Genomic DNA, 16,083 nt, shown 5'->3' on the forward strand with positions numbered 1-16,083 from the left:
CTGGAGTGGGATTTGAAGCAACAACCTTCTGACTGAGAGGCAAGTGTGCTACTTCTGAACCACGGCCGAAGTCGTAATATAAAAGTGTTACCATGGCGCCACCTTTAAAAAAAACCTGTTTGAGGTGATTAAGGTTGGAATTTCAAAGAAGTCACAGATGAGAAAATCCCAGGTTTAATTCCTGGCCCGTCCCAAGAAACAGTGTCAGTCGGGAAGCTGTAGCGGGAGCTCGGCGACCCCCTCACGATTGCTATCCAACGATCCGTGCTGTGAGGGTGTTGGATGAGGACAGGTTAGCCTGCTGAATAAGTTTGTGCGGAAAGTCATCTTGTGAGGAAAGTCATCATATCATCAAATACAAAAGCACAATTGGCACTCACAGGAATTGCCAGATGATGAAAGACCGAGGTCCGTCTAGTTCCCCTTCTAACCATCCTGGCAGTCACACATTGCAACGATAATGGTATTGTTGACTAGAACCTAGAATCCTAGAACCGTATCCCAGCAAGGAGTCAATGTCTTCAATAAAAGGAGGAAGCGAAGGGAGAAGACTGCCGAACGAAGGGGAAGGACAAAGAAAACGCAAGGGCAAGCTTTCACATAGGATTACACGGGACATACGGCACAGAAACAGGCCATTCGGCCCAACCAGTCCATGTTGGTGTTTATGCTCCACTCGAACCTCCTCCCATCTTTCCTCATCTAAATCTATCAGCATAACCCTCTATTCCCTTCTCCCTCATATGCTTATCTAACCTCCCCTTAAATGTATCTATACTATTCGCTTCAACCACTCCCTGTGGTAGCAAGTTCCACATTCTCACCACTCCCTGGGTAAATAATTTTCTTCTGAATTCCCTATTGGATCTCTTGGTGACTATCTTATATTGATGGCCTCTAGTTTATGCTCTTCCCCACAAGTGAAAATATTCTCTCTGTATCCATTCTATCAAAACCTTTCATCATTTTAGGTCACCCCTCAGCCTTCTTTTATCAAGAGAAAAAAGACCCATGGTGTTCATCCTTTCCTGATATGTATACCTTCTAATTTCTGGTATCATCTTTGTAAATCTCTACAACCTCTCCGGTGCCTCTATATCCTTTTTATAATATGGCAACCAGAACTGTACACAGTACTCCAAATGCTGTCTAACCAAAGTTTGATACAGGTTTAGCATAACTTCCCTACTTTTCAATTCTATACCTCGAGAAATAAACCCTAGTGCTTGTTTTTTTTTATGACCTTGCTAACCTGTGTCGCAACGTTTAGCGATGTGTGTATTTGTACTCCAAGATCCCTTTGTTCCTCTACCCCACCCAGGCTCGCACCCTCCAAGTAAACAGTGACCTTCCTACTCCTCCTACCAAAATGTAATACCTCACCTTTATCCGTGTTAAACATGGAGCTCGGTAGAACATAGATGTTCAAACAACTTATTAGGCTGAGGTGTTAGCTGTGCCTCTGCGGGTAGAGCTCTCGCCCCCGAATCAGGAGTTTGTGGGTTCAAGTCCCACTTCAGGACTTGAGCACATAATCCAAGCTGACACCAGTGCCGTACTGAGGGAGCGTGGCATTGTCAGAGGTGCCGTCTTTCGTATGAGACGTTAAACTGAGGCCCCGTCTGCCCTCTCAAGTGGACGTAAAAGATCCCACGTCACTGTTTTCATAGAAGAGCAGGGGAGGTTTGCCCAATGTTCTGGCCAATATTTAATCCCTCAACCTACATCACTAAAAAAAGATTATCTGGTCATTATCTCATGAGATACTGGGGGAACCTCCCCTGCTCTTCTACGAAAATATAGTGACGTGGGATCTTTCTTGGTTTCTTTACGTGGGGCCCCGTAGATTAAACTGTTGATTATCAGCAACTTTATATTTTTAAATGTCTAATGTTAAATGTTAAACTGGCCTTGGCATTCATAGGCTTTAGCTCCAAAAAAGAAACTTTTGGGACAATAAGCAGGGGACTTCAACTTTGTTTAAAATGAGATGTTACATCGGTCACCTGAGTACTCATTTTAGTGTGGAAGCAAGTCATCCTCGACCCGAAAGGACTGCCTATGATGATGACTCGGCAAAGGAACCAGAGGGGAGAGGAGGAGAATGTTTTTTTTTTAAAGTAGTGTGCTGTCATGATCTGGAATGTGCTTCCAGAAAATGTGGTTAGAAGCAAATTCAATAGTAACCTTCAAAAGGAAATCGAATGAATACATGAAAGAAAAAAAAAAAATCGCAAGGCTATGGGGAAAGAGCTGTGAAATGGGACAAAATGGATAGCTCAGTACGGCAGGATGGGCCGAATTGGCCGCCTTCTAAAATGTATGATTCAATGATGCCTGCATTAAACATTTGCACAACAAAAATTTCAAGGAGACATCGTGGCAGTAATGCACTACAGGAGCCTCCACAAATGAGGCAGACCTGTTAATTTACGAGTTGTGAGGGACTTGCAATTTGCATCATTTCATAAAACCAGTTCTTCCAAATAATCTCTCGCCCCACCCAATGCTGGCTTCAATTGGTACATGCAAGAGCATGTCATTGGTACTGTCAAAGCTCAGTGACTGGCCTGTACACACAAACAAGCTCATCGGCAGCCGAGCTAGCTGATTGCCAGTGGTGTTGCTCCCAGGTACTCTGGGACCTGTTTTTTGGACTGCACAGCTATAATGCCCAATTGCTATGATGGAGCTATGCACAAGCTGCTGGCCTACAGCAGAGACTACTCAGGCTGGTCTAAATAGAAACCTAGAAAATAGGTGCAGGAGCAGGCCATTCAGCCCTTCGAGCCCGCACCGCCATTCAATATGATCATGGCTGATCATTCAACCTCAGTACCCCACACCAGCCTTCTCTCCATATCTCCTGATCCCTTTAGCCATAAGGGCCACATCTAACTCCCTTTTGAATATGTCCAATGAACTGGACTCAACAACTTTCTGTGGTAGAGAATTCCACAGGTTCACAACTCTCTGCGTGAAAAAGTTTCTCCTCATCTCGGTCCTATATGGCTTACCCCTTATTCTTAGACTGTGACCCCTGGTTCTGGACTTCCCCAACATCGGGAACATTCTTTCTGCATCTAACCTGTCCAGTCTTGTCAGAATTTTATACGTTTCTATGAGATCCCTTCTCATCCTTCTAAATTCTAGTGAGTATAAGCCTAGGCGATCCAGTCTTTCCTCATATGTCAGTCCTGCCAGCCCGGGAATCAGTCTGGTGAACCTTTGCTGCACTCCCTCAATAGCAAGCACGTCCTTCCTCAGATTAGGAGACCAAAACTGAACACAATATTCCAGGTTTGGTCTCACCAAGGCCCTGTACAACTGCAGTAAGACCTCCCTGCTCCTATACTCAACTCCCCTCGCTATGAAGGCCAACATGCCATTTGCCTTCTTCACTGCCTGCTGTACCTGCATGCCTACCTTCAATGACTGATGTACCATGACACCGAGGTCTCGTTGCACCTCCCCTTTTACTAACCTGTCACCATTCAGATAATAATCTGCCTTCCTGTTTTTGCCACCATAGGCACACCATGGGGTCAATCAGAGGTTACTTGTTGAGGGAAGCCTCTGTAGGCTGACAGTGGCTTGTAAATTCCTGGTTCCTGGTCTTGGGGAGAGAGATCAGGTACCAAGGTCTGAAAATCCAAAAGATAATGACTGGCTTTCTTTACATACTTCTGCAACTTTAAAGTGTAATGATCAAATGCTAAACACAATCATTTTTCATACAAATACATGAAACACTGTGGTGATGTTTTAACGAGAAGGGAGGGGGGAGTATTAACGAGACGAGTTTTTTTTAATGGATTTCATATCTCTATGGATTATTTTCCTTAGAGCAGAAAAGTTTAAGGGGCGATTTAATAGAGGTGTTCAAAATTATGATGGGTTTTGGTAGACTAAATAAGGAGAAATTATCTCCACTGCGCAGGAGAGTCAGTAACCAGAGGACTCAGATTTAAGGTAATTGGCAAAAGAACAAAGGTGAGATGAGGAAATTTGTTTTTAAAAACCCAGCGATGTTATTAGATATGAGTGTGAAGGCGCTGCCTGAATTCAAGCAGATTCAATAGCAACTTTCCAAAGGGAATTGAATAAATACTAGAAAAGGAAAGAAATTGCAGAGCAATGGAGAAAGTGCGAATAATCGCAGAGCTCTTTCAAAGAGCCGGCACAAGCATGATGGGCCAAACGGCCTCCTTCTGTACTGTACGATTCTATGCTAAATCAGTTTGGTTTTGTAAACAGGCTGCAGTGTCGCCCCCTCCCTTCCTGTGAATAGTTGAGCTTTAAAACCAGTGATCATCCGGTATTGTTGCCCGAATGAGGGGGATGAAGCGGACTTTTATTTCACCTCAGTGGAGATTTGGGATTGCGACGGGCGGTCGAATTCTAACTTACCGCCTTCCTGGTCCAGCAAGCGGCCATTGGAGTTGTACCACTGAATGTGTGGCACAGGGCTCCCGCTCACGTTGCAGTCTATGGTGACGCTGACCCCCTCTTTCACGATGATGTGATCCACGCGGGACATTACGAAAGGCACCCATCCGGCCATCGGCTCCGTCCCATTTGCAGTGGTGCCGTTTATATCCTGGGCAAGGGCACACAGCCAGCAGCCGGAGGTCAGCAGGAGAGAGCACCAGTGCAGGCTGAACGGCGCCAACATCGTTATCCCGCTAAGCTGTCCCTTTCACCTCCTAGTCATCAATCATGTGTGGGGGGGGATTTTATTTCCATGATTAAGATATGTGCAATATTTCCACTCGGTAACGGGCTGCCGCTCGTGTGTTTTAAATGAGCCGCATTCAAGTCAGTTCAACCTAGAAATTAAAACAAACACATTTTAAAGGGGGTGCAAGAACAGAGAGGGTGTTTGTGCACAAATCTTTGAAGGTTACCAAAGTCGTTCTTCACTCAGAATTGTGAACCTCTACCACAAAGAAATTTGTTGAGGCCAGTTCATTAGATATATTCAAGAGGGAGTTAGATGTGGCCCTTACGACTAAAGGGATCAAGGGGTTTGGAGAGAAAGCAGGAAAGGGGTACTTAAATGCATGATCAGCCATGATCTTATTGAATGGTGGTGCAGGCTCGAAAGGCCGAATGGCCTACTCCTGCACCTATTGTCTATGTTTCTACGTTTCTATGATCAGATTGAATGGTGGTGAGTCCATGATCGGATCAGTCATGATCGCTTTAAAATGGCGGAGCAGGCTCGAAGGGCCGAATGGCCTACTCTAGCACCTATTTTCTATGTTTCTATGTTAAGTATATAGGATGCTGGACTTTATAAATAGAGGCATAGAGTATGAAAGTCGGGAAGTTATGCTAAACCTATATAAAAACACTAGTTTGGCCTCAACCGGCGATTAAAAGTCGCCCCGTGTAATATAACGTAGAAAAGACAAAAAAGATATGAAATATATTCTGGGCACCTGACTTTAGGAAGGACGCAAAGACTTTGGAGAGGGTACAGAGGAGATTTACTAGAATGGGTCCAGGGACGAGGGGCTTCAGTTACGTGGATAGACTGAAGAAGTTGGGGTTCAGATAGAGTAAATAAAAGAGAAACTGTTTGCAATGACCGAAGCATCGATAACCAGAGGGCACAGATTTAAGGTGACTGTCAAAAGAACCAGAGGTGACACGAGGAAAAGCTTTTTTTTCACAGCAAGTGGTTAGGATTTGGAAGGCATTGCCTGATAGGGTGGTGGATACAGATTCAATAGCAGCCTTCAAAAGGGAATTGGATAAATACTTGGAGAAAAAATTGCAGCGATGGGGGAAAGAGCGGGGGAGTGGGACTAACTGGATTGCTCTTCAAAAAAGCCGCTGCATTCAATGGGCCGAATGGCCTCCTTGTGCTGTACTATTCTATGATTCTGTGACATATAAAGTTACTGGTAGGGATCAGAACTGGGAGACCATCAAACCAAATTGGATTTTATTCCACAGAATGCATGCTCAAACTCCCAAACAATTAGAACTTTTTTTTATCGAAAGGGAGTGAGTGGGAGAGAGATTTGCTTTCAGGTTTACTGCAATGGTTGCTTTGATTTGATACAACAACAAAAGTCACCACGCGTAATACTGTACTACATATTAGATGTAATATAGCTCCACGGGGCCTGGTGCATGAAACACAAAAGGCTAGTATGCAGGTACGGCAAGTGATCAGGAAGGCCAATGGAATCTTGGCCTTTATTGCAAAGGAGATGGAGTATAAAAGCAGGGAAGTCTTGCTACAGTTATACAGGGTATTGGTGAGGCCACACCTGGAATACTGCGTGCAGTTTTGGTTTCCAAATTTACAAAAGGATATACTTGCTTTGGAGCCTGATCAGAGAAGGTTCACTAGGTGGATTCCAGAGATGAGGGGGTTGACTTATGAGGCAAGGTTGAGTAGGTTGGGCCTCTACTCATTGGAATTCAGAAGAATGAGAGGTGAGCTTATCGAAACGTAAATTATGAGGGGGCTTGACAAGGTGGATGCAGAGAGGATGTTTCCATTGATGGGGGAAAACTAAAACTAGAGGGCATAATCTTAGAATAAGGGGCCGTCCATTTAAAACAGAGATGAGGAGAAATTTCTTCTGAGGGTTGTGGATCTGTGGAATTCGCTGCCTCAGAGCTGTGGAACCTGGGACATTGAATAAATTTAAGACAGAAATAGACAGTTTCTTAAACAATAATGGAATAAGGGCTTATGGAGAGCGGGCAGGGAAGTGGACCAGAGTCCATGATCGGATCAGCCATGATCGTATTAAATGGCGGAGCAGGCTCGAGGGGCCATATAGCCTACTCCAATTTATGATGTTCTTATAAGATACGATAAATATTGGTTATATTGGAAGTATATGATATATATAGAAAATAGATCGATGAGATATACTGGATATAATAAATATTGGCTATATTTGACGTATGTGTGATATTATATAAATAATTTTAAAAATTGACCCATACTATATACTGGATATAATAGCTATATTTGAAAGAAAGACTTGCATTTATATAGCGCCTTTCAGGACCACTGGGCATCCCAAAACGCTTTACAGCCAATGGAAAACCTTTTGGAGTGTAGTCACTGTTGTAACGTGGGAAATGCGGCAGCCAAGTTGCGCACAGCAAGCTCCCACAAACAGCACTGTGATAATGACCAGATAATCTGTTTATAAGTGATGTTGATTGAGGGATAAATATTGGCCGGGACACTAGGAAGAACTCCCCTTTGAGGTGTATAGATGATATATATATATATATATATATACACACACTAGATATGATAAATATTAATTAGATGCATGTGTTCACGGGACCTGTTACTGGTTCAATGCACTTATATAAATACAAGTTACATGAAATATTGGAGATATTAGAGATACCCAGGGACTTGAGCACAAAAATCTAGGCTGACATTTCAGTGCACAGTAGCACTGCACTGTTGGAGGTGCTGTCTTTCGGACGAGACGTTAAACCCAGGCCCTTTCTGCTCTCTCAAGACGTAAAAGATCCCGCAGCACTATTTCAAAGAAGAATGGGGGAGTTATCCCCGGTGTCCTGTGCAATATTAATCCCTCAATCAACATAACAAAAAAAAGAAATTATCTGGTCATTTATCACATTGCTGTTTGTGGGGGCTTGCGGTGTGCAAATTGGCTGCCGGGGTTTCCCACATTACAACACTCCAAAAAAGTACTTCATTGGCTGTAAAGCACTTTGAGACGTGGTGTGTGGGGGGGGGGGGGGTTCGTGAAAGGCGCTATATAAATCCAAGTCTTACCTTTTATATAAATTCGAGCTGTGAGCTATAGTGCAAGAACCCTTGGGTGATAATGCAGGATTCTGAAGAGTGTAGAGGTGTTGAGCCGGGTTCTCTCACTCTGTCTCTCTATATATACTGAAATATCTATAATGGGGAGCAGGTATCGCGGACTGGGGCATTGACAGAGAGAGTGTTACTCACCAGCTGATGTCTGTCCTTTGCAGCCACACACACACCACTTCGTCCTCACTCTGCTCTCCTCTCCTTCACTCTCCTCTCCTCTCTGCATGCACCGACCTTCGGAATGGCAGCGTCCTCCTTTTAGCCTCTCTGTTTGCTTTTCCTTCCAATGCATTTATGGAGCATTTTTAAAAATAATGTATTTTTTTCTCTTCCTGGGGTTTCGTTATTGCGATCCAATGTTCCTCTTTTTAAAAAAAAACTTGTTGCAATTTGAAAATCCTGTTTTATTTTTGGGAAGGGGGGGGGAGGAGGTGGATTGTTCCCTTACAGCTGGCGAGCAGCGGCTTGCTTGTTTGCTCCTGGCCAGCTTTGCAAGGTGACTGACAAGGCAAGAGGCAAGAGGCAGAGCCGCCGCTGCACTGACGGCACAGTCAGCCCCTGGGCCCCGCCCGGGACCCTGTGTGAACACACTCAGCACCGCCCAACAGGGACAGCCGAGCTCCGCCCCGCAACCTGAGTGGCGTCATGCGCGCACGCTGGCAAACGCGCGGCGCCGCACCGCCTCCCCGCCCCGGAACCTGAATAAGCCCACGCGCGCGCAGCTAGGCACCTCCCCAGTCCCCACCCGGGAACCTGTGTAACGAAGAAGCGCCACACCAACCTGTGCAACTTGAGACGCTGCGGGCCACTTCTTCCCCCGCCCCCCCCCACCTGGGTCTCAGCAATGAATGATTGCAAAAGGAAGGATTTATATAGCAGGAAAGGGGTACTGAAGGATTGATCAGCCTTGATCTTATTGAATGGTGGTGCATGCTCGAGGGGCCGAATGGCCTATTCCTGCACCTATTTTCTATAGCGCCTTTCGTGACCTCATCTCTGTCCCAAAAAGCGCCTCACAGCCAATGAAGTACTTTTTTTCCCGATGTGTAGTCACGTTGTGCGAGGATTCTTCAGCGCAGTCAGAGACGTGGACCATGTACAGTAGACACCTCAAGTTGCTGGAGAAATACCACCAACGATGTCGCCGCAAGATCCTACAAATCCCCTGGGAGGACAGGCGCACCAATAACAGCGTCCTCGACCAGGCCAACATCCCCAGCATTGAAGCACTGACCACACTCGATCAGCTCCGCTGGGCAGGACACATAGTTCGCATGGCGGACACGAGACTCCCAAAGCAAGCGCTCTACTCGGAGCTCCCTCACGGCAAACAAGCCAAAGGTGGGCAGCGGAAACGCTACAAGGGCACCCTCAAAGCCTCGCTAATAAAGTGCGACATCCCCACCGACACCTGGGAGTCCCTGGCCCAAGACCGACCCAAGTGGAGGAAGTGCATCCGAGAGGGCACTGAGCACCACGAGTCTCAACGCCGAGAGCATGCAGAAATCAAGCGCAGGCAGCGGAAAGAGAGTGCGGCAAACCAGTCCCACCCACCCCTTCCCTCACCGACTATCTGTCCCACCTGTGACAGAGTCTGTGGCTCTCGTATTGGACTGTTCAGCCACCAAATAACTCACTTCAGGAGTGGAAGCAAGTCTTCCTCGATTCCGAGGGACTGCCTATGATGATAACTTCGCAGTCAAGACCACCCACGGCCCAAGCACTCAAGGCCCTAGCCCACTGCGGACCGAGAACGGAGAGGTGCTCATCAAGGACAGAGAGGCAGTCAGTGCCCGCTAGAAGGAGCACTTTGAGGATCGCCTCAACCGAAACGAGGAGGAATTTTTCTCTGAGGGTTGTAAATCTATGGAATTTGCTGCCCCAGAGAGCTGTGGAGGCTGGGTCATTGAATATATTTAAGGCGGAGATAGACAGATTTTTGAGCAATAAGGGAGTAAAGGGTTATGGGGAGCTGGCAGAGAAGTGGAGCTGAGTCCATGATCAGATCAGCCATGATCTTATTGAATGGCGGAGCAGGCTCGAGGGGCCGTATGGCCTAATCCTGCTCTTATTTCTTATGTTCTTATGAGACGTGAGTGTCCTCGACTCCATCCCGCAGCATGCTACCTACCACCACCTCAGCACGACCCCAGCCCGGCACGAGGTTGAAAAGGCCATCCGGCAACTGAAGAACAACAGTTCATCAGGAACAGATGGAATCCCCGCCATAGCACTAAAACATGGCGGAGAAGCACTACTGGCGCGAATCCATGACCTCATCTCTCTTATCTGCAAGGAGGAGATCATGCCAGGAGATCTGAGAGATGCTGTAATCATGACCATCAAGAAAGGTGACAACTCCGACTGCGGTAACTACACAGGAATCTCCATGCTGTCGATCACCGGGAAAGTCATTGCAAGAATCCTCTTCAACCGTCTTCTCCCTGTGGCTGAAGAGCACAATAGACATGATCTTCACCGTGCAGCAGATACAAGAGAAATGCAGGGAACAGCATCAACCCTTGCACATGGCCTTCTTTGACCTCACAAAAGCCTTCGACACTGTCAACTGTGAGGGATTATGGAGCGTCCTCCTCAGATTCAAAAGTTTGTCACCATCCTCTGCCTGCTCCATGATAATATGCAAGCCATGATCCTGACCAATGGATCCACCACAGACCCATTCCACGTTTAGATTGGGGTCAAGCAAGGCTGCATCATCACACCAACGCTCTTCTTGCTCTTCCTTGCTGTAATGCGCCATCTCACCCTCAGAAAGCTCCCCGCTGGAGTGGAGTTAAATTACAGGACAAACGGGAACCTGTTCAACCTCCGCCACTGCCAGGCCAGATCCAAGGTTATCCCATCCTCCGTTATTGAATTATAGTATGGAGACGATACTTGCGTCTGCGTATACTCAGAGGCCGAACCCCAAGCCATCATCGTCAATACCTTCACCGAGGCGTACGAGAACATGGGCCTTACACTAAACATCCGTAAGACAAAGGTCCTCTACCAACCTGCCCCCGCCACACAGCACTGCCCCACCCCCCCCCGGCTATCAAAATCCACGACGAGGCCTTGGACAACGTGAACCATTTTCTATACCTCGGGAGCCTACTGTCAACAAGAGCAGACACTGACGATGAGGTCCAACACCGCCTTCAGTGTGCCAGTGCAGCTTTCGGTCGCCTGAGGAAGAGAGTGTTTGAAGACCAGGACCTCAAATCCGGCACCAAGCTCATGGTCTATAGAGCAGTGGTGATACCCACCTTCCTATATGGCTCAGAGACATGGTATGTACAGCAGGCACCTCAAAACACTGGAGAAGTACCACCAACACTGCCTCCACAAGATCCCGCAAATCCATTGGCAGGATAGGCGCACCAACGTCAGTGTCCTCGCTCAGACCAACATCCCCATCATCGAAGCATTGACCACAATCAGCTCCGCTGGACGGGCCACATCATCTGCATGCCGGACACGAGACTCCCAAAACAAGCGCTCGACTTGGAGCTCCAACACGGCAAGCGAGCCCCAGGTGGGCAGAAGAAATGCTTCAAGGACACCCTCAAAGCCTCCTTGAAAAAATATAACATCCCCACTGACACCTGGGAATCCCTGGTGCAAGACCGCTCAAAGTGGAGGAAGAGCCTCCGGGAAGGCGCTAATCATATCGAATCTCTTCGCCGAGAGCAAACTGAAGCCAAGCGTTGACAGCGGAAGGAGCGCACGGCAACTCAGGCACCCCACCCATCCTCGGAGTGAAGATATTTCTCCTCATCTCAGTCCTAAATGACCGACCCCTCATTCTGAGAGTGACCCCTAGTTCTAATCTCCCCAGGAAGGGAAAACATCCTTCAACCACTGTCTGCCCCACCTGTGACAGAGACTGTAGGTCCTGTATTGGACTTCTCAGTCACCCGAGGACTCATTTTTAGTGTGGAAGCCAGACATCCTTGACTCCGAGGGACTGCCTATGATGATGATGATGTAGGAAAGGAGGCAACCAATTTGCGCACAGCAAGCTTCCACAATCAGCAATGTGATAACGACCAGGCAATCACTTTCTTTTAGCGAACATAGGAGCAGGAGTAGGCTATTTGGCCCCTTGAGCCAAATAAGATCATGGCTGATTATCAACCTCAACTCCACCTTCCTGCACTATCCTCATATCCTTTGATTCCCTTAGTATCCAAAAATCTAGCGATCTGTCATGAATATATTCAACGACTGAGCATCCACAGCTCCCTGGGGTAGAGAATTCCAAAGATTCACCAACCTCTGAGTGAATATATTTCTCCTCATCTCAGCCCTAAATGACTGACCCCTCATTCTGAGACTGTGACCCCTGGTTTTAGTCTCCCCAGGAAGGGGAAACATCCTTCCAGCATTAATCCTGTCAAGCCCCTTTAAGGATTTTGTATGTTATAGAAACATAGAAAATAGGTGCAGGAGTAGGCCAATCGACCCTTCGAGCCTGCACCACCATTCAATATGATCATGGCTGATCATTCAACCTCAATACCCCATTCCTGCTTTCTCTCCATACCCCTTGATCCCTTTGGCTGTAAGGGCCATATCTAACTCCCTCTTGAATATATCTAACGAACTGGTCTCAACAACTCTCTGCGGTAGAGAATTCCACAGATTCACAATTCTCTGAGTGCGATCACCTCTCATTTTTCTAAACTCTAGAGCATATAAGCTTCCCCCCCAACCCCCCGCATCCCAGGAATCGGTCTGGTGAACCTTAGTTACTGTCCCTCTATGGCAAGTGGGTAAGGAGACCAATACAGTACACAGTGCGCCAGGTGTGGTCTCACTAAGGCTCTATATAATTGCAATAAGACATCTTGACTCTTTTATTCTTATACAGTACAGGTACAGTAGCATAGTGGTTATGTTACAGAATTAGTAATTCTGAGCGCTGTACTAATGATCTGGATACAGCAATTCAAATCCCACCATGCCAGCTGGGGAATTTAAATTCAGTTCATTAAATAAATCTGGAATTAAAAAGCTGGTGACCATGAAACTACCGGATTGTCATTAAAAAAACATCTGGTTGACGAATGTCCTTTAGGGAAGGAAATCTGCTGCCCTTACCCGTTCTGACGTGACTCTAGAACCACAACAATGTGGTTGACTCTGTGCCCTCTGAAATGGATGAGCAAGCCATTCAGTTGTATAAAATCACTCGGGTTACAATTCTCACAGGAGACATTTTATCAAATTGCTTTCTGCAAATCAAACTATGCCTATCATCTGCTAATTTTGTTACATCCTTAAAGAGCTCAAAGACATTTTTTATTCGGGAAAAGCTGGGTTTCACCCAGCTTAGAATTTCTGAATTGCTAAGTCAAGCAACTATCTCTGTCTCTGGTACACTCATAATAAAGGATGAAACGCAGTACTGTGTACAATGAGCAAGTGTGACCTTAGCTCCTTTAATAAGACTCCAGAGTGCAGGTGCCTCATGGGTGGCCTGCTTATATACTGTGCTCCCAAGGGATGCTGGGATCCCTTGGGACTCCAACAGGTGGGCCCTCTAGTGGTCAGGTGTCATATAGGTTATAAGGGGTTAAATACATAACATCACTCCCCCGTGAAGTCAACAGTACACTTATTTTCAAGGTGAGACGATCTTTTCGCTCCCTTGTCGATCGTCTTGGTACAAATGCGGGTGTGGGTGGATTGGTCAGTTCTTCACTGGGCTGTTGTGCAGCCGGCCTTGCCGGGCTGCTGGGGATCATGAGTTCGGCTTCGTGGTCAGCCATGATGTCAGTTGCCACTTGTGTGTGTGTGTGTGTTGGAGGGTCAAAGTTGGTGGTGTCTTCTTCAGGTTGCTCATAGCTGTTGATGAACCGCAATTTGATTTGGTCCAAATGCTTTCTGCACATTAGTCCATTGGCCAATTTGACCTGACACACCCTACTCCCCTCTTTGGCTGTGACCGTGCCAGCGAGCCATTTGGGACCATGTCCATAATTGAGCACAAACATAGGATCATTGATCTCAATATTGCGTGACAAATTTGCGTGGTCATGGTTTACACTTTGTTGATGCCGCTTGCCCGCCACGTGGTCATGGAGACCAGGGTGGACAAGAGAGAGCCTTGTTTTTAGCGCCCTTTTCATGAGCAGCTCGGCTGGGGGAATCCCGGTGAGTGAGTGGGGTCTGGTGCGGTAGCTGAGCAGCACTCGGGACACCGGGTCTGCAGGGATCTTTCCGACACTCGTTTCAAGCTTTGCTTGATAGTCTGAAATGCCCGTTCTGCCTGGCCGCTGGATGCGGGCTTGAATGGGGCAGATGTGACGTGTTGGTCCCGTTGCGGGTCATGAATTCCTTGAATTCAACACTGGTGAAGCACGGCCCATTGTCGCTGACTAGGACATCAGGCAAGCTGTGCATGGCAAACATGGCTCGTAGGCTGTCAATAGTGGCCGTGGACGTGCTTACAGACATTATTGCACAATCCATTTTGAGTAATGGGCCCGCATAATCTACGTGGATCCTCGACCACGGTTTGGAGGGCCACGACCACAAACTTAGCGGTGCCTCTCTGGGTGCATTGCTCAGCTGAGAGCAAGTGTTGCACTGGTGCACACATGACTCTAAATCTGAGTCGATGCCAGGCCACCACACATGGGATCTGGCTATGGCTTTCATCATTACAATGCCTGGGTGGGTGCTGTGCAGTTCACATATGAACCTATCTCTGCCTTTCTTCGGCAAGACCACACGATTGCCCCACAACAGACAGTCCGCCTGCAGGGACAACTCGTCTTTGCATCTGTGGAACGGCTTAATCGCCTTCTGCATCTCCACTGGGACACCGGACCAGCTCCCATGGAGGACAGTTTTTTAACCAAGGACAGTACCGGATCCTGGCTGGTCCAGGTCCTGATCTGGCGGGCCGTAACAGGGGGACTTCTCGTTCTCAAATGCCTCCATGACCATGAGCAAGTCCGCTGGCTGTGCCATTTCCACCCCGGTGGTGGGCAATGGCAGCCGACTGAGAGCATCAGCGCAGTTCTCTGTGCCTGGTCTGTGGCGCATTACATAGTTGTATGCCGACAGCTTGAGCGCCCATCTTTGGATGCGGGGGCAGAGGCATTGGTATTAATCCCTTTGCTCTCAGAGAACAGCGATATGAGCGGTTTGTGGTCAGTTTCAAGCTCAAACTTGATGCCAAATAAGTACAGGCGCATTCTTTTCACCCTGTAAACGCACGCCAGAGCCTCTTTTTCAATCATGCTGCAGGCCCTTTCGGCCTTGGACACATAAGCGACCGGTTGCAAAATCCGATTTATTAGCCCGTTGTAACACACACCCGACCCCGTAAGACGACGTATCGCAAGGTAGCACTAATTGTTTACAAGAGTTATACAGGACAAGCAGTTTGTTTGAACACAACAGGTTTCTGGCTTTCTTAAAGGCAGCCTCGTGAATTCCCCCATACCCAGTCATCTCCCTTGCGCAGTAGCACATGTAGGGGTTCTAGCAGGGTGCTTAACCCAGGTAGGAAATTACCGAAATAGTTAAGGAGTCCCAGGAACGACCGCAGCTCCATCACATTCTGTGGTTGCAGTGCATTCTTGATGGCCTCCGTCTTGGCGTCGGTGGGTCTGTTGCCGTCTGCTGCAATTCTCCTTCCTAAGAATTCGACCTCCTGCACCAGGAAAATACACTTCGAGCGTTTCAAACTGAGTCCCACGCGATCCAAGTGACTAAGAACCTCTTCCAGATTCTTCAAGTGCGCAATGGTGTCCCGACCTGTAACCAATATGTCATCCTGGAAAACCACGGTGTAAGGAACCGACTTTAGCAGACTCTCCATGTTCTGCTGGAACATAGCCGCGGCCAACTGAATCCCGAACGGGCACTGGTTGTAGATAAACAGACCTTTGTGCGTGTTGATGCATGTGAAGCCTTTCGAAGACTCCTCCAGCTCCTGCGTCATGTAGGCCGAGGTCAGGTCCAGCTTGAACATCTTCCCTCCAGCCAGGGTTGCAAATCGGTCATCTGCCTTGGGTAGCAGGTACTAGTCCTGCAGTGAAAAACCGTTAATCATTACTTTATAGTCCCCACAAATTCTAACCGTGCCATCCTCTAAGTACCGGGACAATCGGACTAGCCCAGTTGTTGAATTCCACCGGCGCGATGATGCCTTCTCGCTGCAGCCTGTCCAGCTCAATTTCCACTTTTTCACGCATTATGTACGGTACCGCCCGTACCTTGTG

The 16,083-nt window shown here is 47.4% G+C and overlaps 1 protein-coding gene across 2 annotated transcripts in view; it reads right to left on the minus strand.

The window, feature by feature from the left end:
• The window catches only part of mfap3l (microfibril associated protein 3 like), a 52,259-nt gene extending 43,905 nt beyond the window's left edge, over positions 1 to 8,354 (minus strand). For both annotated transcript variants that reach the window (XM_070878186.1, XM_070878179.1), the window contains exons 1-2: positions 7,976 to 8,354; positions 4,411 to 4,829 (exon numbers count right to left, since the gene is read on the minus strand). In XM_070878186.1, the coding sequence (XP_070734287.1) occupies positions 4,411 to 4,675 (265 nt within the window). In that variant the 5' untranslated portion in view covers positions 4,676 to 4,829; positions 7,976 to 8,354. The remainder of the gene's footprint in view (positions 1 to 4,410; positions 4,830 to 7,975) is intronic.
• Positions 8,355 to 16,083: the final 7,729 nt, after the last annotated feature.

The sequence above is a fragment of the Pristiophorus japonicus genome, chromosome 1 (assembly GCF_044704955.1).
Source record: "Pristiophorus japonicus isolate sPriJap1 chromosome 1, sPriJap1.hap1, whole genome shotgun sequence".
Taxonomy (NCBI): Eukaryota; Metazoa; Chordata; class Chondrichthyes; family Pristiophoridae; genus Pristiophorus; species Pristiophorus japonicus.